General features: G+C 45.1%; 1 protein-coding gene across 5 annotated transcripts in view; it reads right to left on the bottom strand.

The window, feature by feature from the left end:
• The window catches only part of ARMH1 (armadillo like helical domain containing 1), a 48,851-nt gene that overhangs the window by 17,536 nt on the left and 5,517 nt on the right, over window positions 1-25,798 (bottom strand). For 3 of the 5 annotated variants that reach the window (XM_069479860.1, XM_069479863.1, XM_069479861.1), the window contains exons 2-7: window positions 17,906-18,030; window positions 16,675-16,902; window positions 11,935-12,003; window positions 10,771-10,937; window positions 9,583-9,779; window positions 6,507-6,591 (exon numbers count right to left, since the gene is read on the bottom strand). In XM_069479860.1, coding sequence (XP_069335961.1) covers window positions 6,507-6,591; window positions 9,583-9,779; window positions 10,771-10,937; window positions 11,935-12,003; window positions 16,675-16,880 — 724 coding nt within the window. In that variant the 5' untranslated portion in view covers window positions 16,881-16,902; window positions 17,906-18,030. Of the gene's footprint in view, window positions 1-6,506; window positions 6,592-9,582; window positions 9,780-10,770; window positions 10,938-11,934; window positions 12,004-16,674; window positions 16,903-17,905; window positions 18,031-25,798 lie in introns of those variants that run through there. The other 2 variants (XM_069479862.1, XM_069479864.1) reach the window with 2 other exon arrangements.

The following is a 25,798-nucleotide window of genomic DNA, read 5'->3' as shown; positions in this document are numbered from 1 at the left end:
TATCTTTTAGGTTAAAAGCTTCTGGTTAGAAGAAAGATGGTAACTGTTCTTTTCCCAAAACTGACTTCCGGGGAGATAAGAAAACTATACACACAAGTAACAATGCTACGTTAAAGATTTACAGGAACATCATGACCTGACCTACTCATCCAAAGCTAACTGACCAAGAGCAAAGAAGTTTTACAACCTCCTCAGACCCTCACTGACACCGAGGTCTGCAGTCCTTGGTTACCTTTTGCAACCTTCCCCCTCCCCTTAATATAAAAAGGGGTCTAAAGTTCATACTAACTTAAAATGATTCTTTAGGCCATTAGTTTGCTGTCTTCACAGTTTTCTGGCTTTCTGAATAAAAGTCACTTTTCCTGGCCCCAACACCTTGTCTCTCGATTCTCTGGTTGTCCCGAGGTGAGTGGTATGAGCTTGGACTTGGTTACACCACTTCCAAGGCCCCAGATGGTTCCAGCTCCCTTGTGCTACCCAAGGCTGGGACTAGGGGGAGGCACTTGCCTCAGCTGCAAAATTTAAGGGAGCTTGGATCAAGAAACTCATAAATTAAAATAAATACTGTTTTGATCCAATATTTTTTTAAAAATCAAAAATCTATGCAAAAAATTCATTATGAACAACATCTCAAAATGTCCAGTGCAGACAGGATCGGTAAGAGTGCCAAATGGGGCCATACCAGAGCCTGGAGCAAAAGGAAAAGTCAGTGATACTGATCCTCACTAGCCTGTAGTCCCAGCTGTGGTCCCAGACATTGTGGAGCAGAGATAACCCATCTCCGTGGTGTCTTTACAAATTCTTGAACTAAAGGATATGTGAGCATATAAAATAGTGGTAGTTTCATGGTACTAAATTTGGGGTGGTTTGTTACAAGTAATAGGTAACTGGAAGAACCACTTACAGCTCTAGAGTCCTTTCCGTCTCCTTCCTTCCTCCAAGAGCCTTCTCTTTCTCCTCCTTCTCCATATCCTCTTCCTTGGTCTTAAGAACTCAAGAAATAAACGGTCACTTAAGACACACAGCCTCCTCTAAGCCATTAGGACTATGGTTGGACATCTGGACTGAAAAAACTAGGTATTTCAAATTCTATTCTCAATATGATGGCTGTCAGTATACATCAGGGTATACACAATTCATTCATGCCAATTCACTCATTCATTTATTCAACAACTATTTAAGGACCTACTTTTGCCAGTACTGTTCAGACACTGGTGTATAATGGTAAACAAAAAGGATGCCCTCTCAGCTTTTCTGGAGCTGAATTTCTGGCACAGAACAGACAGTAAACAATTTCCACAGAGGATAAGTGTTATGGTGTGATCTGGTGGAGGGGGACTGCAGTGGGTGGTGGGAGGGAAGGGGGAAGCTTTAGATAGGGGAGTCACAGAAGGCCTCTCTCAGAGGTGACATGTGAGCTTACATTTGAAGTTTGAGAAATTGTCCATTGTTTGACCTAAAAGGTAGAAGCTGAGGCAAATCAACCTAAGTAGAGGGTTTATTTGGGCCAAATTTGAGGATGCAACCCGGGAGCACAGATTCAAGTTGCCCTGAATATATACTCCGATTAGCAGCAGTTATAAGTGGATTTTTAAGGAAAAAGAAGAGGCAGTCCTGAGTGTTCCAATAATTTACATTAAAGTAACATAAGCAGCCAGGCACAATGGCTCACACCTGTAATCCCAGCACTTTAGGAGACCGAGGTGGGAGGATCGCTTGAGGTCAGGAGTTCCAGACCAGCCTGGGCAGCATAGCAAGACCCCCCTCTACCAAAAATTTTTAAAAATTAGTCAGGTGTGGTGGTGTATGCTTGTATTCCCAGCTACTCAGGAGGCTGAGGAGGGAGGATTGCTTGAGCCCAGGAGTTTGAGGCTGTAGTAAGCTATGATTGCACCAGTGCACGCCAGCCTGGGCAACAGAGTGAGACCTTGTCTCTAAAATAAATAAATAAATAAATAAATAAATAAAATAACATAAGTGATTGATTGGCTACACATTGTTCTCTGCATCACAAAGTCCAGCAACATGAAGATAATGGGTGAGGCAGCTGGTCAGGAACAAAATGACTTTAAACAATGGCCCCTAGGCATGGGTGGAGGGATAGGGGAGTGGGGGCAGGAGTGGGGCATGACTGAAACCCCATACTCCTGCCTCTCTGGGCCTGATAAGTTTTGCACACCTCACATAGCCCAGACTGTTCTGAGCTATTTTTCTTTTCTCACCAATCCAAGGTCAGGGGGAAGAGCCTTCTATGCTTTGTGGGCCATGGCAGGTGTGTGGATTTCAGCCGAGGTCAATGAGAGGATAAGGAGTGATATTGTCTAATTTATATGTTTTATTTTTTTCTTTTTCTTTTTCTTTTTTTTTTTTTATCCACACATCTCCAAGGAATGGATAATTTATATGTTTTAAATGCTCATTCTGGCTGCAGTGGGAGAATGTGTTACAGAGGGACAGAATGGAAGCAGAAAGATAAATTAGGGGACAGGACAGTGGACTAGACGAGGGTGATCACAGTGGGGACAGGGAAGGTAAGTGGAGATAGAGCCTAGAAGACTTGGTAAGCATGGGATGGTGTGGGAGACAAGAGAAAGAAGGTAATCTGGTATTAGACCTACATTTTTAACCTGCGCAATTTGGTTGGTGGTTGAGATAGGGAAAACGAGAGGAAGAACAGGTTTGGGGAAGAAAGTCAAGAGTTCTGTTTTGGCCATAAGTTTGAGATATGTATTAGACATACACATGGAGATTTCGGGGAGAGATCAAGGCCAGAGATACAGATATACAGATTTAGTGTGTGTGTGTGTGTGTGTGTGTGTGTATACATATATATATATAGAGAGAGAGAGAGAGAGAGAGTATTTAAAGCTATGGCCCCAGACAAAATCACTTAGGGAGAAAGTGTAGATAAAGAGATGAGAGGTAGGCTGACCCAATAGTCTCGTAGAGAAATAGGAGAAAGCACCAGAGGAGACTATGGCAAAACCAGCCAGCAGGAGGGAAAGTTGAAGAAAGTGGTACCACAGAAGCTAATAGAAGAAAGCGAGGGAGGGGTCAACTGGGTCAAAAGCAGCTGAGAGGTCAAGCAGGAAGGAAATGGAAAAATGATTAGCTGGAGGAGAACTTGGGGTCAAAGAGGGGTGTGCATCCCTAAATGCTATCATTTTACGTTTTTTTGGGACATATCTTTTAAATTTCTTTTAATCTATAGATTCCCAAGGACGGGCTCCTTTTTAAGATGGGAGATACAGAGCATATTTCACATCATGGCGATGAACCAGCAGAGAAAAAGGGAGAGGGTAACTGCAGAAGTGAAGTCTTGGAAGGAATGTGCTTCACAGAATAAATAGAAGAGGTGCCTGTGATAGGAACAGGGACACTCTGTCGTAATGGGAAGGAGAGCAAAGAATGTGACTAATGTGACCAATGGTCAGGCAGATTGATAGATATGGTGGCGGGAAGGTGGGGGTCTTGAAGAAAAAGGAGGTGAGGCTGGCGAGTGGCTCCTCCATCACTGACACCCCCTGCAAAGCAGACGATCACCAGGCACCCTAAGCCTCTCCCTCCTGCACTCATTGGACTCTTCCCTGGGAATTCCACTTTCCCTGCAGCCTTCCTGGGGGAAAGGATGTCGACACCCATCCCCCAACCCCCACATGCAGCATGGGAGGTAGAGTGGACATTGCCCTGACCCTTCGTCCAAATCATTCATTCTTCTCCTCAATACAAATACACACACACAAGCAAAACCCCAGTATTGGGCATTTCTTGGAACACCACAGATATCCAACAAATATTTGTTTAAAAAAACAAACCCTGCCTTTTTGGGTCAGTCCATGTCACCCACTCACTCTTCTCATCACTGTTGTCCAGCTTTCTCTTGGTCACAGGCTTCTTCTCTGATTCTGTTGCCACCATCCCAGGGGGGCTCCACCTTGGTTGTTGCAATTTTGTGTACTCAAACTCAAAGAAATTATTTTCTGATCCTCTCCAGTCACCCACGGTCAGGATCCCATTTAAGACCTCTCAGAACTTTCCTCCCCTGACTTGGGAGAAGTTTTAGTGGAAGCTGAATGTGGGCCTTATTCTCTCCCTTAACTTCAAGCCTACACTGATCACGGGAAATAGTTGCCCTAGCGGACAGTCATTACATACGAATTCTCTATATTCTGGGTTACATGAAGACTTTTTCTTTTTTTTTTTTTCTTTTTTTACAGTTCAGTGGCACCATCATAGCTCACTGCAACCTCAAACTCCTGGGCTTAAGTAATCTTCCTGCCTGAGCCTCCTGACTAGCTGCGACTACAGGGATGCACCACCACGCCTGGCTAATTTTTTTAGTTTTTATAGAGACAGGGTCTCACTATGTTGCCCAGGCTGGTCTTGAACCCCTGGGTTCAAGGGATCCTCCCACCTCGGCCTTGCAAAGTGCTAGGATTATAGGTGGGAGCCACCATGCCCAACCTGAAGACTATTTTGAAGTACCTGGTTCATTCATTCAACAGACATTTCCTGAGCACCTGTTATAAGTCTCACATATCTGAAATTGTTTTGATGTGCACAGTTTCACTGTTATCATGTGAGTATACATCAAACCAAAAAAGGCAGTGGCAAAGCATCATGTTCCTGCTGCCTCTGACGGTGTTGGTTGTTACTGAATAAAAGCAGTGGGGTTCTAAATTGGGCCAATGTTGGACGAAGCTGGGGCCACTCCCAACTCTGGAGGAGTTCATCAGCATAAGCTATTTTTTCCATCAATTTATTCGACACATTTCTACTGAGCACCCATTATGTTCCAGTTCCTGAGGGAAAAAGATGAATCGGACCCAGTCTCTGCCCTGGCGTTGCTCAGAGGTCTGGATGAGACAGGAAGACAGGCAAGTAATCGCTAATGCAGCAGTATGTGCAGCATTCACTCACCCACTCACAATTCCACACACGTGCTAGGGGCTGTGCTGAGGATCTGGACCATTTTGGAGGCATCGGCTCTAATGAAGGGAAGTCCTGGAGGGGAGAGGGGGCAGGGTGGTTCAAAGGAAGGAGGGCTGACATTTGGGCAGGGGTTGAAGGCAGGGTCAAGGAAGGCCTTAGAGAAGAAACGCATAACCTCAGAAGTGATGGATGAGCAGGAATGACATTTGCCGCATGGAGGTGGGGTGAGGAAAGGAAGGTCTCAGTGCCACCTAATCTAGTCTCTTTTGCTCCAGTGCCAGTGACAACCCTCTGCCTCTGGGTCTGACCCCTACTTAGGTCCTTCTACCAGTCTACCCCCTCACTGGCAACTCTTCCCCGGCAAGGACACTATGCTCCAGCTGGTAACAGATTCTAACATAGCATTACTTGTCAACATACAAGGCCCACATATGCACATGGACCTGCAAGGGTCAAACAAACACAACACTGACAATGCTGCTGAAGGAATAATACGACTGACATTCAGCTTAAGCACTGCTGCCAAAGTCATCTAAGCCGGAGGCAAGCCTCCAGACCTTAGCTGATCTTTTCCTGCTCCTTGTGTCCCTCCCAGGCTCCCTGGACCTGCAGTTCCTCTTAACGTCCTGGACACAGAAGTCCAACTGGTTTGGATCCAATTAGCTGTGTAACCTTGGGAAGCATACTCAATCTTTCTGTGCTTCAGTGTTTTACCTTGAAAAACATAAAAATACCTATTTCCGGCCGGGCGCGGTGGCTCACGCCTGTAATCCTAGCACTCTGGGAGGCCGAGGCGGGTGGATCGCTCGAGGTCAGGAGTTCAAGACCAGCCTGAGCAAGAGTGAGACCCCGTCTCTACTAAAAATAGAAAGAAATTATATGGACAACTAAAATATATATATACAAAAAATTAGCCGGGCATGGTGGCGCATGCCTGTAGTCCCAGCTACTCGGGAGGCTGAGGCAGTAGGATCGCTTAAGCCCAGGAGTTTGAGGTTGCTGTGAGCTAGACTGACGCCACGGCACTCACTCTAGCCCGGGCAACAGAGTGAGACTCTGTCTCAAAAAAAAAAAAAAAAAAAAAAAAAAACCTATTTCCACTATTCATTCATTTGAACATTTGAATGCCTAATATGTACCAGGCTTTGTACTCTGATGCTTAGTTTGAGAATTAAATGAAATGAAGTATGGAAAGTGGCTGGCACATAGGTGCACTCAATAAATGAAAACTTATCAATACTACCATTATCCAATTTCATTTCTTAGAAGGAGGACGTTCCTCAGGGTGATTTCTGTTTGGAGGGGAAGCACCACGTGAGGCGGGGAACCAGAGCCAGCTCTGAATCCAAGCAGATTCTAATAACTGTTCAAGCACCGTGGGCTGATCCGAAGCTCACGTGACTGTCATTTTCTGAATAACTCACTGATGGATACTAATCCAGCACCTTACATTCTGCTGGGGCCATCCCGAACATTCGACAATAATTATGGCTCTTTGTGAGTAAGAGAGAGCTTTTGAGAGCTGATCCACCTAGCTCTCACTGCCACCTTCTGCCATCTGGAGTCCTCCCTACCTTCATACTGCACTTCCAGGTGCATCGTGCCCAGCACCTTCAGCACGCAGTCCACGATGCTGGGGTGTGTGGTCCCGATGATCGACTGACAAGACAGACAACAGGACAAGGTGGTTATTCTTTAGATCTTGTCCACCTGGGAGAAATGAAACGAAGAGTGCCAAACAGCTTGGTGCCTGGGTGAATGGGGGACAGGGAGGGAGGACAGTGGTGAGTCACCGGGTCTCGGCCCCACACAACAGGGAGGAGGGGCAGAGATTCTTGGGCAGTCAATAATCTGACAAAATCTGCTGTGGCTGCCACTGAGCCCTGTAGCTCAGGAGGTATTAGTGGAGGCCAGCTGGCCTCCTGCTAGAGGTCCAGGAACAAGATCTGCTACCTTGGTTGGTGGGAGGGAGGACCCCAGGCGGGGAGAGTGGAACTCATCCAAGATCCTAAAATCTCCTCTTCCTCAGGAACCTCACCCCAGCAGTCAACCTCTCTTTTCCACCTCTTCCAACTTCACCCACACATCGGTGCCTTTCCTTTAACATTAAACATCCTCAGGCTTGTCTGTATTTAACAAAACTATCCTTCAGCTCTGTCTTCTCCTTTGCTATTGCTCTTTCTACCCTTCACATCCAAGCTTCCCAAGTGAAGCCACTTTTTCATCCCCTGTTCATCCTTTCACAGGCTGCTGCAATGTAATTTTTCCTGCCATAGGACAGTCTCCTAATTCACCAAAACTTTTCCTGATGGGACCGTCTTTCCATTCTACTCTTACTTAATCCCTTTGCTGTTTCTGACCCAGCCGATCAAGTCCTCCTTATTGAAACTCTTTTCCCTTGATTTTTCCCAGCCCCATTTTTTCCCCATTTTCCTTCTGTCGCTTTCATTGCTCCTTTTCCAAGAGGCAGAGTCTGTGGAAAGAATAAGGACTTTGGAGAGAGCTGGATTTAAATCTCCACTTAGTAAATACCTTTTACCTAGTGTGTGGCCTTGGATAAGTCACTTAACACACCTCCCTGAGGCTCAGTTCCGTCATCTTTAAAATAGGTATAATAATATCTGCCTCCATTGCTGTAGTGAAGACTAAAAGAGATGGCGGAAGTAAGTGCCCGGCATGCAGGAGGCACTTTAATGGAAACTGTGGAAACGGTGATGATCATCTGGTCTGTTTTGCTGGGTCTGCTTCCTCAGCTCCCTCTTCAGTGTTGGAGATGTTCCTTCTCTTCTGACTTGGCCTATCTTACCCGGTGACCTTATTTCCTTCCGTTTCAGTTATCGCTTCTCTGCTCATGAAATCCAAACTGATCTCTTCCCCTCAGGCCTCTCTCTGGAGCTTCACACTTTCATTCTCTACTGCCCAGTGGCATCTCTACTGGCTGAGCAGTGATTAGTCAATCAAGCAAGGAATCAGAGTCACTTGGGGAGCTTAAAAAGGAAAAGTACTACCGAGGGCCAACCCGAGAGCTGTCAGAGTCTACAGGAGGGAGGCTTGGGATTCAATGTTCTTTGAACAAGTGACCCAGTTACATCTTTTGCAACAAGCTCGGCCTGCTGCTCAGATAGGCACTTGGGAACCACCAAGGCCCATCAAGTTTATTGGGTCAAAACCTAACTCTCCCAGATCAAACTGATTTCTCCTCTTTATTCCTGTTCTCTCTTGGTGATGCACAACTCACCCTGCTGTCTAAGCCCAAAGCTGTGTGTCATCTTTTAGTCCATTTCCTTTACTCCCTTAAGTCTCATGCCTTCTATCTCAGAAATTTGTGACCAACCTGGTCACCTCTATTCCCACTGCCATGGTCAGGCCTTATCATGTCTTTGTTTTTTTTTTTTTTGTTGAGACAGAGTCTCACTTTGTTGCCCAGGCTAGAGTGAGTGCCATGGCGTCAGCTTAGCTCACAGCAACCTCAGACTCCCCGGCTTAAGCGATCCTACTGCCTCAGCCTCCCGAGTAGCTGGGACTACAGGCATGCGCCACTATGCCCGGCTAATTTTTTCTATATAGATTTTTACTTGTCCATATAATTTCTTTCTATTTTTATTAGAGACGGGGTCTCGCTCTTGCTCAGGCTGGTCTCGAACTCCTGACCTCGAGCGATCCACCCGCCTCGGCCTCCCAGAGTGCTAGGATTACAGGCATGAGCCACCGCGCCCGGCCATGTCTTTGATTTCTTAATTTTCTCCCAGCCTCCAGCCCGTTCTCTGGAGCAGTTTTGGGAGCTTCTGATGGTTCATATTTTTTTTTTTTTTTTTTTGAGACAAGAGTGTCGCTGTGTTGCCCAGGCTAGAGTGCCGTGGAGTCAGCCTAGCTCACAGCAACCTCAAACTCCTGGGCTCAAGCAATCCTCCTGCCTCAGCCTCCTGAGTAGCTGGGACTACGCGCCACCATACCCGGCTAATTTTTTCTATATATATTTTTAGCTGTCCAGATAATTGCTTTCTATTTTTAGTAGAGACGGAGTCTTGCTCTTGCTCAGGCTAGTCTCGAACTCCTGAGCTCAAGCAATCCTCCTGCCTCGGCCTCCCAGAGTGCTAGGATTACAGGCGTGAGCCACCGCGCCCAGCCCTGGTGGTTCATCTTAAAACCATTTTTTGAGCCTCTGTACCCTCCTTACTAGGCACGATGTCTCCATATGATCACCATGTCCCAAATCTGATTTTACTCACATTCTAGGGCACTGAGAGAAGGGCAGAAGCCAACAGCAACAACAAAGGAGCTTTCCCAGGCACTAGAGACCTGGCCTCTTCCCTTACATGCTGTCTACAAATGCACCTTGATTCTTTCCCTATCAAATCCACTCCTTTAATCTCTTCTACGGCCCTTTCATCATCCTTGTTGCTTGTCTCAACCACTTTTAAGTCTGCCAACATCCTTCTGATCCGTAAGTAAACAGGACAAATCACTCTGCTGGGAGACGTGAACTCTCTGCCCTGCCTTGGCCTCCTGGAAGTAACGCTGATTGAACAACAGACATGCGGTGGGAGGCTGAGCTCCGTTTCTCATGCCTGTGTGAAGAGCAACTGCGGAAGGTAATTGTAAGATTACTGCATTTGAATCAGAACCACAGGAGCATGCAGCCTCGCTCACCTGGGCAGTCTTGAGAGTCTGCAGGGCCAGCTGCTGAGCTTTGGGCGATGCACAGGGCAGCAAAGCTATTAGACCTTTATACACTTGATTCTGGTACTTGGGATTACCATGGACCAAAGAATCCAACAGAACCTGCACTTGCTCCTGGGTCTCTTCTGATTTAGACTTTGCCAAAAATTCTGCTATGGATCGTACGCCTGAGCAAAGAAGAGAGGAAATGCTAAATTGGGTGGGATTTATAAAAACAATCCTCACTCAAGATTACATGATATGAATAGGATTAAGATCTCTTCAACCAAGCCTGTTCAGCCAAAGCAAAATTGAGGCTTGGTTCTCATGTTCTCACTGTCTTGTTTACCTTATTTCTATGTGGCTGGAGGATTTTGTTTCAACACAGGCATGTCAAAAATCTGTGTTTTAAAATTTAAAGTGGCTCTGCCAAATGTACAAATAAAACATGCATTTTTTTAGTGCTATATGATAAATGCTATTTAGTGCTCAGCAGTTTACAAAATGTTTTCACAAATACTAACTCATTTAAACCCCGACACTGTACTGAGAGGGAGGCATTAATCCCATTTTATGGATGAAGACACTGAGGCTCAGAGAGGCCATGGGGGAGACAGAGAGGAGAACTGTGATGAAAGTGCAGGGAGGGAAATGCTTTGAAAAGGGAGGCATGGGAGATGGCATCTCTCTTCCATGCCTTAATCACAGCACTTGGTAGATTATATTGAAATGATTGGATTGTATACCTTCCTCACCAGACTGTAAGCTCTTTGAGGGCAGGGACTGTATTTTATTCATCTTTGTATCCCTAGCACCTTGGCATGTATCTAGTGCACAGTAGGTATTCAATAATTTCATTTCAATTTTATTTCTAGAGTTATTCATAACTCAATTTCACAAAGGATTTGGGGCAACAGCTCAGTAAATCTTTGTTGAATGGATGCACGGAAGAGGATATATTTAAAAAGGAGAAGTATTCCTAAACCACCAATGAGAAATTTGAGCAAATGATGAATCAGGGAAATCATAAATCCAGGTCTTTTTGTGGCTACATGAACGGGAGCACAAAATGCTTCCTGTGCAACCAGTTCTGTGATGGTTTTTTCCTGGAGCAGTGGTGGATGCTGCTGGTCTCTCCCCCAGGGCCCCCGGGAGATCCTTGTCGTACACAGTACCCACCATAGCTCTCACAGATGAGCTCCTTGTACTTCCTGCCAGAGTTTGCAACAATCTGAAGCAGCTTGATGGACTCTTTCTTGTCCTTCTCCTTGATCTTCTCCAGCCCAAGTATTTCCAAGAGCGTTAGGACACCTCCGACCTCAAGAAATTCTGTAAGGTACCGATTACTGTCCAGAGGGATAGAAGAGTAGATATAAAACATTTGTCAAGTTCCTTGACACTGAGCTTTCTAAGAGATCCCAAGGGCCTCACTTCACATGTTTTTCCCTCCTATCAAGGAAATGTCCATAGGTAAAGTGACATAAGAGATTGGAAATCCTTCCTTCCAGCCGGAAATACTAGAATTAAATATAATAGAAATTTCTTGTTTTTGGCTTTCCAACATCTGTTCCCTCTTCTTCTTCTAATGGCACCTTAATTGCTGCTCAGGGAGTCACCCCACTGCTACTCATGGGCCATGAAAAACTCATGGGTGAGTTGACTTGGTGACAGGGTATGTCATCCTTCTGACTGTAGAAATTGGTTTGGGGCTGGGCATGTGACCCAAATTGGTCCAGTGAGGCTGAAAACCTGGGGCTTTCTTGGGAAGCTGTGGAAAAGATATGCTCTCTTTCTGGCATGGCTGAGCTAAAAGGATGCGTGTCTGGAGCTCCTGACATGCATCCACAGCACACAGAGGCCATGAACGCAGAGGACAAACTGAGAAATGAAGGAAAAGAGAGAGGGAGATGGGGGTGGGGGGGCATGGGCAATATACATAACCTAAACTTTTGTACCCCCATAATAAGATGAAATAAAGAAAAAAGAGAGAGAGAGGGAGAGACTAAGTACTGATGACATTATTTGAGCCCCTGGATCTAGTCAGGCCTGAAATATGTCTTCCACCCTCTGGGTGTTTCAGTTGAGTGAGCCATAAATTTCCTTTTCCTGAGCCCAATATGAGTTGGTTTTCTGCAATCACAACCAAGAGGGTGCTGACTAGTAAAGTGTCTATGGGGAACATGGGACAGAGAAGCCACTAGAGCAGGACCATGGTGGACACTACTTCTGGGCCCATCCTGATGGCTATTGGTCACCCACTGATAACTAGAATACATTACCCCATGTGATAGGAATGCCTGAGCTGCCACTGAGACCCCAGAATCTCTCTAGAGCAGAACTCACCTGCTTACAGCCGATAAGAAGATGCCAATGGACCTTAGAAGCTTTTCTAAATATGAGCTAGTCATATAGCTGTGTGACAAGTTAAAGAGTGAGCTTCAGGGTGGTTTTTCACAAAGAAGCCAGATCCTATGTCTGATCCCTGGTACCACCCAGGGCCCAGGATGACCAAGCAGCTGAATTGCACCCTTTACTCTGAGAGGGGCCACTAGCTGAAGGAAGTGGCAATATTCACAGTGGGCTGGGGAGAGATGGGGTGCTGGATTGCTCACTGTTCTCCAGTAAGCTCCTCCGGGGTACTTTGGTCACCTTGGCTCTGACAAGCTCCCTAAAGAGCAAGGAGGCTCTGATGACTCAAAGGTCCATGGAGAAAGCCGGGGGTCAATTTCCTAAACCTCTGTAAGCTGTGCCCATTGCACCCTTGGTTTCAGTACAGTTCATTACTTTGTGCCTCATTCTTAGACTTCTCTGAAAAGAATCAGCTTTGTTGTTAATTCTCAATTTTGTACTTGCTCAAAGTTTTACACTGGAGGTCACTATCCTTACGAAGAATTGGCTTCCTAATAAGAATAACAGGAGATGGTAGAAAAATTAAACTCTGATTTAAAACAACCTCATTATTTAATGTTATTTTTTTTAATGTGAGCCTTTGCAAAAAGCTTCATTGTAATAAAGCACCCAGAGCACGCATCAGCTCGGATACAAGGTATGAAATCAAGCCACAACAGAAAAGGAACCAGTCAACAATTACTAGGCTCATAACACATCACAGGCTCTTAGAACACTTAAGAAATTAGCTGAAATTATTGCAGCTCATGGAGGATGACTGAGAGCTTCCAAGACTGATCAAGGCTAATGTAATGGGTTGGAGGTAATGGTGCTTTGTTTGGGGGGGCTGGTGTGAAGCAAATTATCTCTGCTGCACCCTGGTTCCCAGGATGCCAATAGAAGTAGAGACAGATTGGCTCATTAGGAAAGGCTCTTTACTGCAAAAATAGTGTTTGTTCTGGAGCCAGGCTTCCCTGCCTGTTGCCGCCATAGCTGGGCCCAGGGTTCAGCACACATGGTGGTGTCTTTATTCCTACGTTGTCCCTACCCTGCTCCTGCAACCCCTGACTCCATTCCTGCCTCAGTGCATTCTCCCCCTTTTCATCCGCTACCAGCCAGGCTGACCAATGCTTGTCACCTTTTTTCTCCATCCCAGCCTAGTCTTGTTTTCATAATCACCCACTATATTCCTGCTCTATTATTATCAGCAGTTAATTCCAGAAGGTTGCCACAGTATCAGTAGCTAACAAGTACCAGCATTTATTGTGTGCCAGGCACTGTGCTAACTGCTTTGCTCGCATTGTCTCATATAATCCTCACGACAGCCTTCCCATAGGTATTGTTAGAATTTCCATTTACCACATGAGTAACATGAGGTAACAATCTCAGACAGGTTAATGACCTGTCCAAGGTCCCAGAGTGAACTGACGGAACGAGGATTTGAACCTAGGCAGTCTGACTCAGAGTCTGAGCTCTTACTGTCAGGCCTTCTGGCCTGTAGACAAATGGAGGGGCTGGGGCTACGTATGCAGATAAACTCCCGCGTGGTGTTGCAGGTGGAGCTATGGTCTACACTGCGTGCTGAGCAAGAGACGTTGAATGGATGGCCTACAGGCTTTGGGAGACACACACCAGGTTCAAACCTTATCACTGCCATTCACTAGTAAATTACTCAACCTTTTCATGGCTCATCTTTCTTATCTATAAAATGGGATAACACTATTCACCTATTAGGCTGGGTGTTAGTCTCAAATGAAATTATATTTGTACAGAACATAGTTCAGTGCCTAGAATACAAAAAGACTCAATAAATGGTGACTTATAATTTTGTCATTATAATATTAAGTCCTTAGTTTTACTGATCTATTCTGGAAGTCCAAGGTCAAAAAAGGGTTTATGTGGTATTATTGTGTGGTAGTCAGTTTTGCAAAAGAAAATTGATTTTTTTTTTTCCTCCAAAATCCACCATAACAGGAGGCCTGGGGAGAAATGAGATCACTAATTCAAAATACTTTAGCCAGTCTATTGTCTCTGTTGTATGACAGGGTCACAAAAAGTTAGGAAATTATGCGTAATTCTAGGTATAGAAACAAAATCTGCGACAGTGTATTAAATGCATGGTTCATTCAGTCATTCAGTAAGCACTGACTGAGCGCTCACTAAATGTTAGGCACTCTGTTTGGCACTCGAGATACGGAGAAGAACGAGATAATGCCTAATGCAGTAAGTGTAGTGATAAAGTAAGAAGAGAAATGAGCTGAGCATAGAAGCCTTGGAAACACTCACACTTACGGGTTCGCTAGGAAAGATCCTGTAAGGGTGACTGAGAAACAGCAGCGGAAGAAGGTAGAGGCGAGGACAGCTTGAGAAGGGGCAGTGGAAAAGCAGGGCAGGGACACCAGGATGTGGTGAAGGAGGCACTTGCTTTGGGTCTGAAATTTAAAGGGGCATCAGAAAACTCAGTGATCAAATTTCAATGCAATATTTTAAAAAAACAAATTAATATAAAAATCCATGATGAATAAAATATCAAGATTTGAGATAAAGACAGGATCTTGCCCTGTACCTGTCTGCCTCGGCCTCATTCACCTCACCCTGTGGTTAAGTGGAATATGTTGTCAAGAGAGACGAGGAAGGAAAACAAAGAGGCTGCTCATATGCTTGGTGAAGTTAGTGTCATGAGTTGTAGGGACAGGAGCAGGTTATAGGCAGCAGTGTTTCCCAAGCATCACCTGTGGACCACTGACGCCAGAGTCACCTGGGTGCTTGTTAGAAATAAACAGTCCCGGGCCCCACCCTCAGTCTACTAAATCAGAACCCTGGGGTGGGGGTGGGGAGGTAGGCTGGTAATTTGCATTTTGAACCTCTTTTACGTACCACAGTATCTGAGAACATAAGGTTCAACCTCAACCTAGACGTGTATTCAGTAGTATTTCCTATGGCCTGTGCCATAGGCCTGAGTCTGAATAATAATTTTATCAGTGACTTAAATGTAAGAAAAAGAGAGCTGTGTTTACTTAAAAACCTTTAGTTCTGCCCAGGGGCAGACTCTCTGGTTCATTGATTCCTTTATTCAGCAAACATGTGCCAGGCATTGTGCTAGGTGTTAGAAATACAGAGATAAGTAGAACAGATGCAGTTCTTGTCCTCATAGATCCTACAATCCAATGAGGGGAAAGAGAGATATTAAGCAGGTAATAACAATGAAATGTTATGACTATTAAGATAGAGGAAGTGCTATGAGTAGATAAAACACGGGGACCTAAGGTAGTGTGGGGCTCAGAAATGGGCTTCCTGAGAAAGTGATGTATACACTGAGACCTGAATAATAGAGTAGGAATTAGTCAAACAAGGAGGGGGTATAGAGAAGGCAGGAGGGCTCAGGCAAGGAGAAAAATATACAATAAGAGGGTCTGGGATGAAGCCATAGAGTGCTATGGGCACACAGAGCAGGATATCCTCAAATCCACTCATAACATGAACCATCACCTTGATGGCCACCAAATCTGTCTTCAGCCCTAATCTGCCTCCAGGGATCCTGAGCCCAGGCACCTCAAATTCATCGAGTCCCAAACCAAACTTGCTTCTCTTCTCATCTTCTCTTCCTGCATAATGGCACCCATTCCCCTAGTTTACTAAGCCAGATGTGTGAGACTAACCCTGTGACGTCTGAGTGGAGATAGTAGTTGGATATGTAGGTATGGAACTCAGATTCCAGTGAGAAATTTGGGTAGGGATACATATTTGAGAGTCCTCAAACTGGAGTGGTGTTGACATCATGCCAATGATTAGTCACTCAGGGAGAATCTGAGAATGAGCAGAGAAGAGCGAAGTGCATGGAATCCTAAGGGTCACCGACATTTAAGGGATGGCTGAAGAAGAGAAGGAACGCACAGACAGAAAGGAGAAAACCAAGAGAACTGGTATCACAAAAACCAAGGGGAAGAGTGCTTTAAGAAGTGGGAAAGGTTGGGTGACAAATGCCACTGAGAGATCACATATAAGACTGGGGTCATTGGGTTTTACAAGTAGAAAAGCATTGGTAACCTTAGCAAGACCTGCTTCAGTGGAGCGGGAGGGACAGAAGTCAGACAGCAGTGAGAGGAGACAGGGGGCATCAACAACCTTTTTAACAAGCTTCATAGGCTGGGCATGGTGGCTCATGCCTGTAATTGTAGCACTTGGGAGGCCAAAGTGGGAGGATTGCTTGAGCTCAGAGAGAGACCCTTTTATTTAAAAAAAAAAAAAATGCAGTACCATGAAGGGAAGAAGCTGGGTGGAATACAGGTTTGAGATAGGTATTTTATTTTATTTTTTAAGATAGAAGAGATTTTGGCATATATAAATGCTGATGAAAAAAGCTGGCAATGGGAGGCAAATGTGAAAGCTATAGGAGAGAGAGTATAGGGAGATGGGAGGGGATTCAAGTGTAGTACAAAGTGAGGATCAGCGCCAGATAGCGGAATACCTGCTTCAACTCTGATGGGAGCAAAAGAGCGTAGGGGTGAGAATGAGGATACAATTGTAGGTTGGGAAGACAGGAAGTGGAGGGAGTTCTTGACTTTGGGGATGATATTTTTATCACCAGATGTCCTGTTCTAAAATACTAAAGAGAATCAAGAGAAAACTCCGACAATCTTCTCTCTTTTTCTCTTTTGAAAGTTGCCTAATTTTTTTCTGTTCAGCAAAGGATACGTGATTCTAAGCGAGGTGGTCAGGCGTACCAGGAACAAGCTGGCTCCCTGGGAAAACTCCTGCTCCAACTCAGGAGCAGTTTTGCCTTGGTTGTTTTCGATGAAACAGTTGAGGATGTGATTCCTTGCCACTTTGCCAGCATTGTCCCATTCCTGTAAAAAGCTCAAGAGCCTGCTAATTGCTGCCTGCTCTTTTATAGAAGTCATGCTCAATCAGTCCTGAAGTTGGCTACAGAGGGAGGGAAAACAGACAGGTTACCAGAATGTTTAGAATCATGCAAGCCCATCACTTTGTGGGTTTTGCTTTTCTAGCAACCAACTGGAGGCAGGGTGAGCCTCTATCACACCCATGGGTGCAGTTATGTGGGGTATAATGGAATTAAGAACATCAAGATACTAAATGCTTGCTCCTTAAGAGCTGAAATTTTAGCTCTCGGTTTCTCTGCTGATGCCAGCAACTAAAAGGCCACAGGATCCATCTGAGATGAAGGTACTTGCTAAAAATTTGGGCCTCTCTCACAGCTTACGTCACACAGAATCAGAGATTTGGGGTCTTGAGAGACCTGGCCCACCCCTTATGCCGATCAGCTAAGGTAAAGTGCTCCTGAACCTTGTACCTTGGACTTTTATACTAACTCTTAAAAACAACTCAAAAAAAAAAAAAAAAAAAGTTAGTGGGAAGAAAAAGTTCCCATTCCATAGTTGGATTAATGGGCTGTGGTTTGTAGGAGTCTGTGTCCTTGGGAGAATGTTTTCAGTGGGGGAGGGAAGGTTTAAAATAAACCCGTTTTCCAAAAATAGTTGTGATTGAAAGTGTTATTATCCATAACAAATGTTAGTGCTGATGGGAGAGAGGCATGTGCGATTCTTTTGTCTAACAGACAAGTGAAAGTCATATTTCACATTATCATAGGGTTTTCTGTGATTTACAGAATATTTGTGAAACATTACTTGCAGGGGCCATGATTGATATGGAGAGAACAGCTTGTGTGTAGGGGAGATGTGTATTTCACCAAGACTGTTCAACATGAAATTTACAGTCCCATAAAGTGCTTCTACATCTTCGCCAGAGATCTAGTTAAAAGGACTTTACAGTCTGAAACATCCTAAAATTGATTCTAAATTAACGTTTCCTCACATGTATTTGAGATATTGATGGGGCCCAGCTATCAGAATTTTATTAGGAAGCAATAATCTGAGGCCTGCCGAGACAGACACACATACACACCAACCTCCACTGCTCCCCAGAGGACACCGGATATGTGCTCCCAGGAAGGGCGTCCACGTAGCCTCAGCGACAGACACAGTCACGGAATCCAGCCAGCCTTAAGAACCAGGTAAATAACTGTGGACCAGCCTAAACATAAAAATGACCAAAACCCCTCATCTATCAATCGCTGTGAACGCCATTATAGTCATAGGTCTGAGAATAACTTTCAGAGCCCGTGGCCACCTTCCATAGCCAAACTGGCCTCAAGAAAATGGGGGTGAGTGGCTGTTGGAGACCCCAGGGAGGAGGGGTGGAGACACCGCCACTAGCTTTACCAGGCAGGAAAGTACCCTGTGCCCTGCCTTGCCTTGGATGGACCTTTCTGGTATCAAAACTCAAAGTGCTATCAGGGAAGCACCCAGCAATTCCAGGACACCAAGGGTAGGAAACTCTGAGCAGGACACTCCATGTCACGGCCCCTCGAGGTTTCCTTGGGTCTCTGTCTTCCCCTATCTTCTCCTTTGGAAACAGGAAAACAAAAACCAACACACGGCAGCTTTAAAGGTCACAGCGAGGCAGCTCTAAATCGTACATATGTAGTGAAGTCCCATCAGGTGGCTCCGTATAAGGCACTGTGGGAGATGCAGAGATGAATACGGCACGGCAGGGACCTTGGGGAGCTCCCCATCTTGTGGCAAAGTGGAAGAACAGGAGATTGGGAGTCAGACTGGGTTCAAGGCTCAGTTCTGCCACTTGCAATTTTGTAAAAAATCAAATAGTAATAGTACCCGCCTCACCCCTTGCCACCTTCCAGTCTCTCTCCACAGAGGCAGCCACTTTCAACTCTTCTGGCTATTTCTTCTGATGTTTACCTCCATATTTCCAAATAATGAGCTTATACTACTTGTTATGGGCTGAATTGTGTCTCCAACCAATTTCAAATGTTGAAGTCCTAACCAGTATCTCGGAAAGTGACCGTATTTGGAGACTATTTCCTTACCTTATTTTCTTTACAGAGGAAATTAAGGTAAAATGAGGCCATTAGGGTGGGCCCTTATCCAATATGACTGCTGTCCTTACAAGAGGAAGAGATTAGGACACAGATACACACAGAGGGAAGACCGTGTGAAGACACAGGAAAACCGTGGCCATCTACAAGCCGAGGAGAGAGGCCTCAGAAGACATCAACCCTAAGACACCTTGATCTCAGCCTTCCAGCCTCCAGAATTGTGTGATAATGAATTTCTGTTGCTTAGCCATCCAGTCTGTGGTACTTTATTATGGCAGCCCTAGCAAAATATTAATAATATACTACTATGACTTGATTTATCAATTTTAGACAATATTTATGTATTTATCATTTGGCAGTTGAGGAATTAGTTCTCTTGCACCACTCTAACCCCTATTTTTTCTCCCCTATACTCACAATATAGTTTCCCACAATTTACAGTTAAATCAATAGTGTTTACATTATTGACCAAATAAATAAACTCTTCACTCAGGTAGTATATTACTATTACATTTCCTTTTCTTACGATTCGTTTAGGTAGTATATTACTATTACATTTCCTTTTCTTACAATTCGTTTTACCTGGGAGTTAGTAATTGTCATTTCTCTTTTCAGTTGTTTAGTTTGAAGTACCTAGAGCTATTTTTTTCCAAGTGCTACAAACATGTAGCAATAATTTTTCCAAATGTTCAACCCATAACTGATCAGTTCCATCTTTTCCCTGGAAGTCTCTGTCCCACACATCTGTCTTTCCACTTTAGTTGGGACCGGTTGCTCACTAAGCCTGGTACACAAATGTCCCAGGATCCCCTTTTGCCATGCTTCTCTGTTGGATGCCCATTTCCTGGATCCCACATCTTCCTTCTTCTTCATTTATCCTCGTTTTGTTGAAGCACATCCTCTAGTAGCTTCCTAAGAGATAAGCATTTTTTGTATGTTTGGGTTTGTGTCCTGAAAAGTCTGAAAATACCTTTTTCGATCTCACGTTGGGTTGGCTGGGTATAATACCCCATGTTAGAAATAAGCTTCCCTCAGATTGAGCCTCCCCAGTTGCTGTTGCTGATGAGAGGTCTGATGTCATCCTGATTCCTGTGGCTTTGTCTGTGGCTTGTTTTTTCACTCCTAATGACCTTAAAACCTCTACTGAAACTGTATCATGATATGCGTTGGTGCAAGTCTTTTTTCACTTATGAGGCCCTTGGTAGGCTCTTTTAATCAGGTGCTGTGTCCTTCAGTATTTGGAAATTTCTTTATTAGGCAACTAGTTTATTCACTGCAGAATTCATAAATGTCAGCTATTGGAGGGTTTTTTTGCCCTCCTCCTACAATCATCAGAGTCTCTGGAAAAGACTTTTCTACTTTCCCAGGGAGGGTGGGAGGGTGGGGGTGATAAATGCCTGGCTGTAGGCATACTGGGAGTCCGGTGGGGGAAGGGGCTGATGCAATGCAGTATGCAGACTTTCCCTCGATCATTCAGTTTCCCACCCTATGTCTCATCCCTGATCTTCAAATGATCCCTGAAGTCCCTGAGTACGGAGGCCTCCAGAGTCCAGTTTCCTTCTTCTTCATGCAGCAAGAGAGTTTAGAGTACTTGCTTGGCTGTTGAGAGAGGAGCTCTGGAGTGGGGGTGAAGTGCTCTGCACACAGACGTCAGCCAATCCCTCTGTGTTCAGTTCCATATCTCATTTCTGACCTTCTCTGGTAACTTGTGCTCCCAAGTATTAAGTCTCTTAGAGGTTAAACTGGCTGATTTAAATGACTGACATCTTGTTGGTGATCTCTCCTTGGCACTAGGTCGGCAAATTCCTCTGCTTCAAGTCAATTGACATCCCCCCACCTGCCTTCAACCTTCCAAATATTTGTTGAATTCTTTCATTTGCTGTCACCTCCTTCTCTGAACTTTCATGACTTCATGCTTATTTATACTTCTTTAGTGTTATGTTGCTGAGGTTCTGAGAAGGGAGGTGAGATACAGGGCAGCTGTCATGCTAACCAAGAGTCTCTAGCCACATATTATTTATTTATTCTTATCTCTACTTTTCTTCAAAGTAATATTTTATGATGATTGCAAAAAAAAAACATTAAATACCACTTTTAAAAGAATTAAATAGAGAATAGTGGGAAAAGGAGAGAAATATGCCAATTTCAAGAGTCAGTTGCTGGGATAAATTCTGTAGCTTAGATGCTTCTTGACCACTATGGTAAGAGGGGAGGCATTATATGTCTTTCCTGGTGAAGGGAGGAGAGAAGGAATAACGTCAGGGAAAAGAAACTGACATTTTTGAATGTTTACTAAGAGCTAGCCACAAACCATTTTATATACATATACAAAATATACATTTGTTTTAATCCTCTTAAGATCCTCAGGAGGTAGTTATTATCCACAATTTTCAGATGAAGAAACTAAAGTTTAAAAAGATTTGCCCGTTTATTGAAGGTCTCACAGCTAAAAAGGGGTGGAAATGGAATTTGACCTCGGATTTGTGTATCACTTCAAAGTCCAGGTTTTTTCCATTAAGCCAAAGGCACTGAGCCTGTTCTCCCCGGTGCTCCAAAACGTCACCAATAACCTCTTGCTGTCAAATTCGGTGGCGCATGCAGTTCCATCGTGCCTGGCCTCTCTGATGGATTATGAGTGACTCTCTTCTCAGAATTCCTTTCCTAACCCCCCCTCTCTTCTGGTTTGATTCCTGACTCTCTGGATCCTCCTCAGGTGCTTTGCAGGTCCTTTTCCTGCTCTCAGTTCTCTTCTCGTGCTTTGTAACCTCCTGGGTGATCTCCTTCACCCCATCACTTCAAATTGTATCGACAGGCTTATAACTTCCAGCTCCCAAATCTGGCTCCACAGCCAGGGCCTCCTCCCTGAGCCCCAGATCCTACTTGTACTTAAACGACTAGTGGACTCCTCACTGGTGTCTCACAGGCCCCTCGAGTCAGCAAGTCCCAAACTGAACTCATCAACGCCTCTCCCTGTGTTGGTCCTACTTCAGTGCATGGTCCTCACCCTCCTCGTCACTCAGGAGCGACCTTTGACTTATTCCTCTGCCTCACCCTCCTCACCTGAACTGCTGCCAGGTTCTGCCAATTATACCTCCTAAACCTCCCTCCGATCAGTCTGTGTGTCTTCTTCTCCACTGCCACTACGTTAGTTTACATCTTCGTCCCTCCTGTGATAACTGGCCTTTGGGCTTACCCCATCCTAAATACGGTGATGGGAGATTTTTTTAAAGTACAAACCTGACAGATTTCCCTGCTTAAAACTCTTCAGTGGTTCCCTATTATTCTCAGGATAAAGCCTGAAACATTTCAGCCCAAAGAACTTCCAGTCAAATTTTGCCCTAGCTGAAACCTGACACCCCACTGCTTCTAGCAGGAAGCAAGAGGAGGTGCCCACTGCCCCACACTTCACAACCACCGCTGTTCCCCACCGCTGTTCCCCACCGCTGTTCCCCACTGCTGTTTCTAAGCCACTTGTCCTCTGAGGTCAGACCTTCTGTCCTTCCCCCAACCTTGCCTCAGCGCTGATCTACTGACAACTCCCTCACGTTCATCAATGACTTTGACACATAAGTCTTCCTGTTTACCCAAGAACCAGTAGGCAATTTCAACATCAATACGTTCCATCTTCCTAATGTGGGTGGCTAGCACGATCCCTGGCAGATAATGGTGCTCAATAAGTGTTACTTAAACTGACATCCAACACTCTGCGATCATAATGAACACTTCAATTTCCTTAACTCCACACATTAGATAATTAAACAGATGTTGCCAACTCTGAGCCAAGCACTGGAGTTGGTATTGGGTAACACAAGCATAGTCCCTGCCCTCAGGGTACTTACAGAATGGCAGGGCAGAGAGACAAGCAACCAGCTGATTTTAATGAAGAGTGAAGAGCGCTCTGACAGGTCATATCCGGGGTTCTGTTGAAGCTCAGAGGAGAGGCCCAAATCCAGACTCCAGTGACCTCCAACCTTCACCTCCAACCAACCCCGCATTCGTACTCGTGACCCACACCCTGCACTCTGTGGCTAGCCAGAACCACTCCACCTCTGCAGTCTACAGTTCCAAGCTCTTTACCCTCCCGCCGCCTCCATCTGATCTCAGATCTACTCTTGGGCCTAACAAAGAAAGTTACAGGCCATTAGGTAAGAATGTCTTCATATTCCTCATCCCTCTTCCCGCGATACCGCTACACGCAGCCGTCCTTCTCTCTCCTTTCCCTACCCTCTCCCACAGCTTGGCGTCCCCCTCCTGCCCTCGCTCCACCCAGTACTCCCTCCTCCCTGCATCCTCAACCACTCTATGTGAGCATCTTTCTTGTTAGCCTACTTAATTTTTGCCTATCTTTAAAGAAAAATAAGCAAAAATGAAAACAAAAACCTGAACCTCACCTCCTCTCCAGTCATCTCTCTGGCTTTCTCACTTCACAGCAAAGCTTCTGAAAAACTATCTACACTCTCTTTTCTGTTTCCTCACTGACCATCTCTCCTCAACCCACTGCCCCCCATTTCCTTGTATCCCTTTAACCAATGCCTCTGGTAACCTCTGAATGGCCCAGTTCAACGAGGATGCCTTAGTCCTTTGCTCACTTGTCCTCTTGCTGTAACAACTAACATCACCGACCATTCTTCTCACTCAAAATGCTTTCTTCCTTGACACCTCTCTGCCACGACACCTTCTCTTGGTTTACCTGCATCCCTGGGTGCTGTCTCCACCCCCCACCCCCAATGCCTGTCACGTGGTATGTAAGTCCTCAGTAAGGTATCTCATAAGACACTCAGATGTGACTAGGAATCCCTCTGCCCCACCTCCAACCTCACTATCAGCAATTCCATTAAACATGAAATCAACAAATAGTGAATGACAAGTATGTCCCATGCCTTGTGCTAGGCCTTTGGGGATAAATGTGAAAAAGACACACTCCTTGCTCTCAATGGGTACGCAGTTTGGACATAGCATAGAACCTTCAAGTGACTAAGTGACTTCAATTCCAATAGTGTGGTAAGTGCTATGACGGGGTAAGTACAGGATACTCTGGGAATGAGAGACAGGGACACCTAACCTGGCCTTGGTTTGGGTGCTGGCTGTTATGAAAAGCTTTCCAGAGATTGAGATGCCATCTAGGCTGAAAAGCGATCTATAGCTGTGGAAGAGGTGAGGAAAGTGTGTTCTAGGTAGAGGGAATAAAATATGCAATGGCTCAGAGGCGAGAGAGAGTGAGGCATAGTTACAAGTGGAAGGCAGTAGAGTACAGTAGTTAGGAACTTGGACTCTGGAGTTGGATGATCTTCCACTTCCCATCTGTGTGACCTCAGGCAAATTACTTAACCTCTCTAGGCTTCAGTTCCCTTACCTGTGTGACAATAATATTTTATAGAGGTCAATAAACCACCTAACATATAGAAAACCCTCAATACAACTTAGCTCTTATTTTCATTCCTGAGATTGCTCAGAATAGCTGGAGCTCAGTACGGGGATGGAAGCAGCAAGAGATGAGGCTGGAAAAACATGCAGAGGCCAGAGGATGAAGGGCCTGAGATGCTTGGCTGCAAGGTCTGCACTCTATCCTGAGGGCAATGTGAGGGTACTGAAGGGTTTTAAATCAAGAGTGACAAGAAGAGATTTTGTTGTAGAAATATGATGACTGCAGCATAGAAAAGGGATTGGAAGGGGCAAGGCTGGCTGTGGGACACTAGTGGGGAAGTCATTCCTATAATCTTGGCAAAAGATGCTGATGACACTAGGGTTGGAGAGAAGTAGAAATGTCACAGAGGTAGAAGCACCAGGACCTGGTGACTGACTGGCTGTGTAGGACAAAAGAGGGGGAGGAATCAAGGATGCCTAGATAACTGTTTCCCGCTTCACAGAGAATATAGGGCCCATCAAGTGCAACCCCCTCCTCTCCACTCCATTCTTAACATTCCCATGTCAGCACCCAGCCTTCCCATGTGCACTAGATTCTACCCTCTGTCTTCAATCTTTCCATCTCCCCTGGCTCCTCTTAAACACTTGCTCAATCCCCACCAACCCTAATAAATACATAAACATAGCCTTTCCTTGACTACTTCTTCCCTTCTTCACCTCAAGTCTCTCCATTAGTTCCCTGTGGTCTACAGGCTAAAGTCTAAACTCAAAATAGAGGCTGGGCATAGTGACTCACATTTGTAATCTCAGCACTTTGGGAGGCCGAGGTGGGAGGATCGCTTGAGGCCAGGAGTTTGAGACCAGCCTGGGCAACATAGTGAGACACTGTCTCTACAAAAAATAAAAAAAAATTAGCTGGGCATGGTGGTATGCACCTGAGTCCCCACTACTCAGGAGGCTGAGGCAGAAGGATCACTTGAGCCCAGGAGTTTGAGGTTGCTGTGGGCTATCATGATGCCACTGCACTCCAGCCTGGGCGACAGAGCAAGACTCTGTTCAAAAAAAAAACAAAACCATAAACAAAACAAAACAAAAAAACCTCAGAATGGCATTCAAGGCCCTTCAAAACTTGGTGCTACCCTAACCTCATCTGCAGTCACTTCCACTTTACCACAGACCTCATCTTCGCAACTCCACAGGCCCTGCCAGGGCCCTCTGCATCTCAGTGCTGCTCTGCCACCTGGAATGGCCAGCTTCCTTTTTGCCCTTTGGCAAATTCTCTGAGACAACTAGGGCTCTTAGTTCTGGTCTCATCTATGCCACTTCTTCCTCTACTATACTGTAAAATCTACCCATCCCTCTCACTAGAGTGTGAGTTCTCAAGGGCAGAGGCTAGTTGGTCTTCTCTATCTCTGTGGCCCCGGGGCCTGGTACAATGCTTGGCTCAAAACAGATGTTTAATAAATGCTTGCTGAGTGAACGAGGGAAAAAATCAGCCAGTTCCTGTTTAGATGGTTATATCTGAATGTCCATGATATGTAG

The sequence above is a fragment of the Eulemur rufifrons genome, chromosome 8 (genome assembly GCF_041146395.1).
Source record: "Eulemur rufifrons isolate Redbay chromosome 8, OSU_ERuf_1, whole genome shotgun sequence".
Classification (NCBI taxonomy): domain Eukaryota; kingdom Metazoa; phylum Chordata; class Mammalia; order Primates; family Lemuridae; genus Eulemur; species Eulemur rufifrons.
Note: the sequence above shows the minus strand (reverse complement) of the source record. Positions and strands in the feature narration are given on the sequence as shown.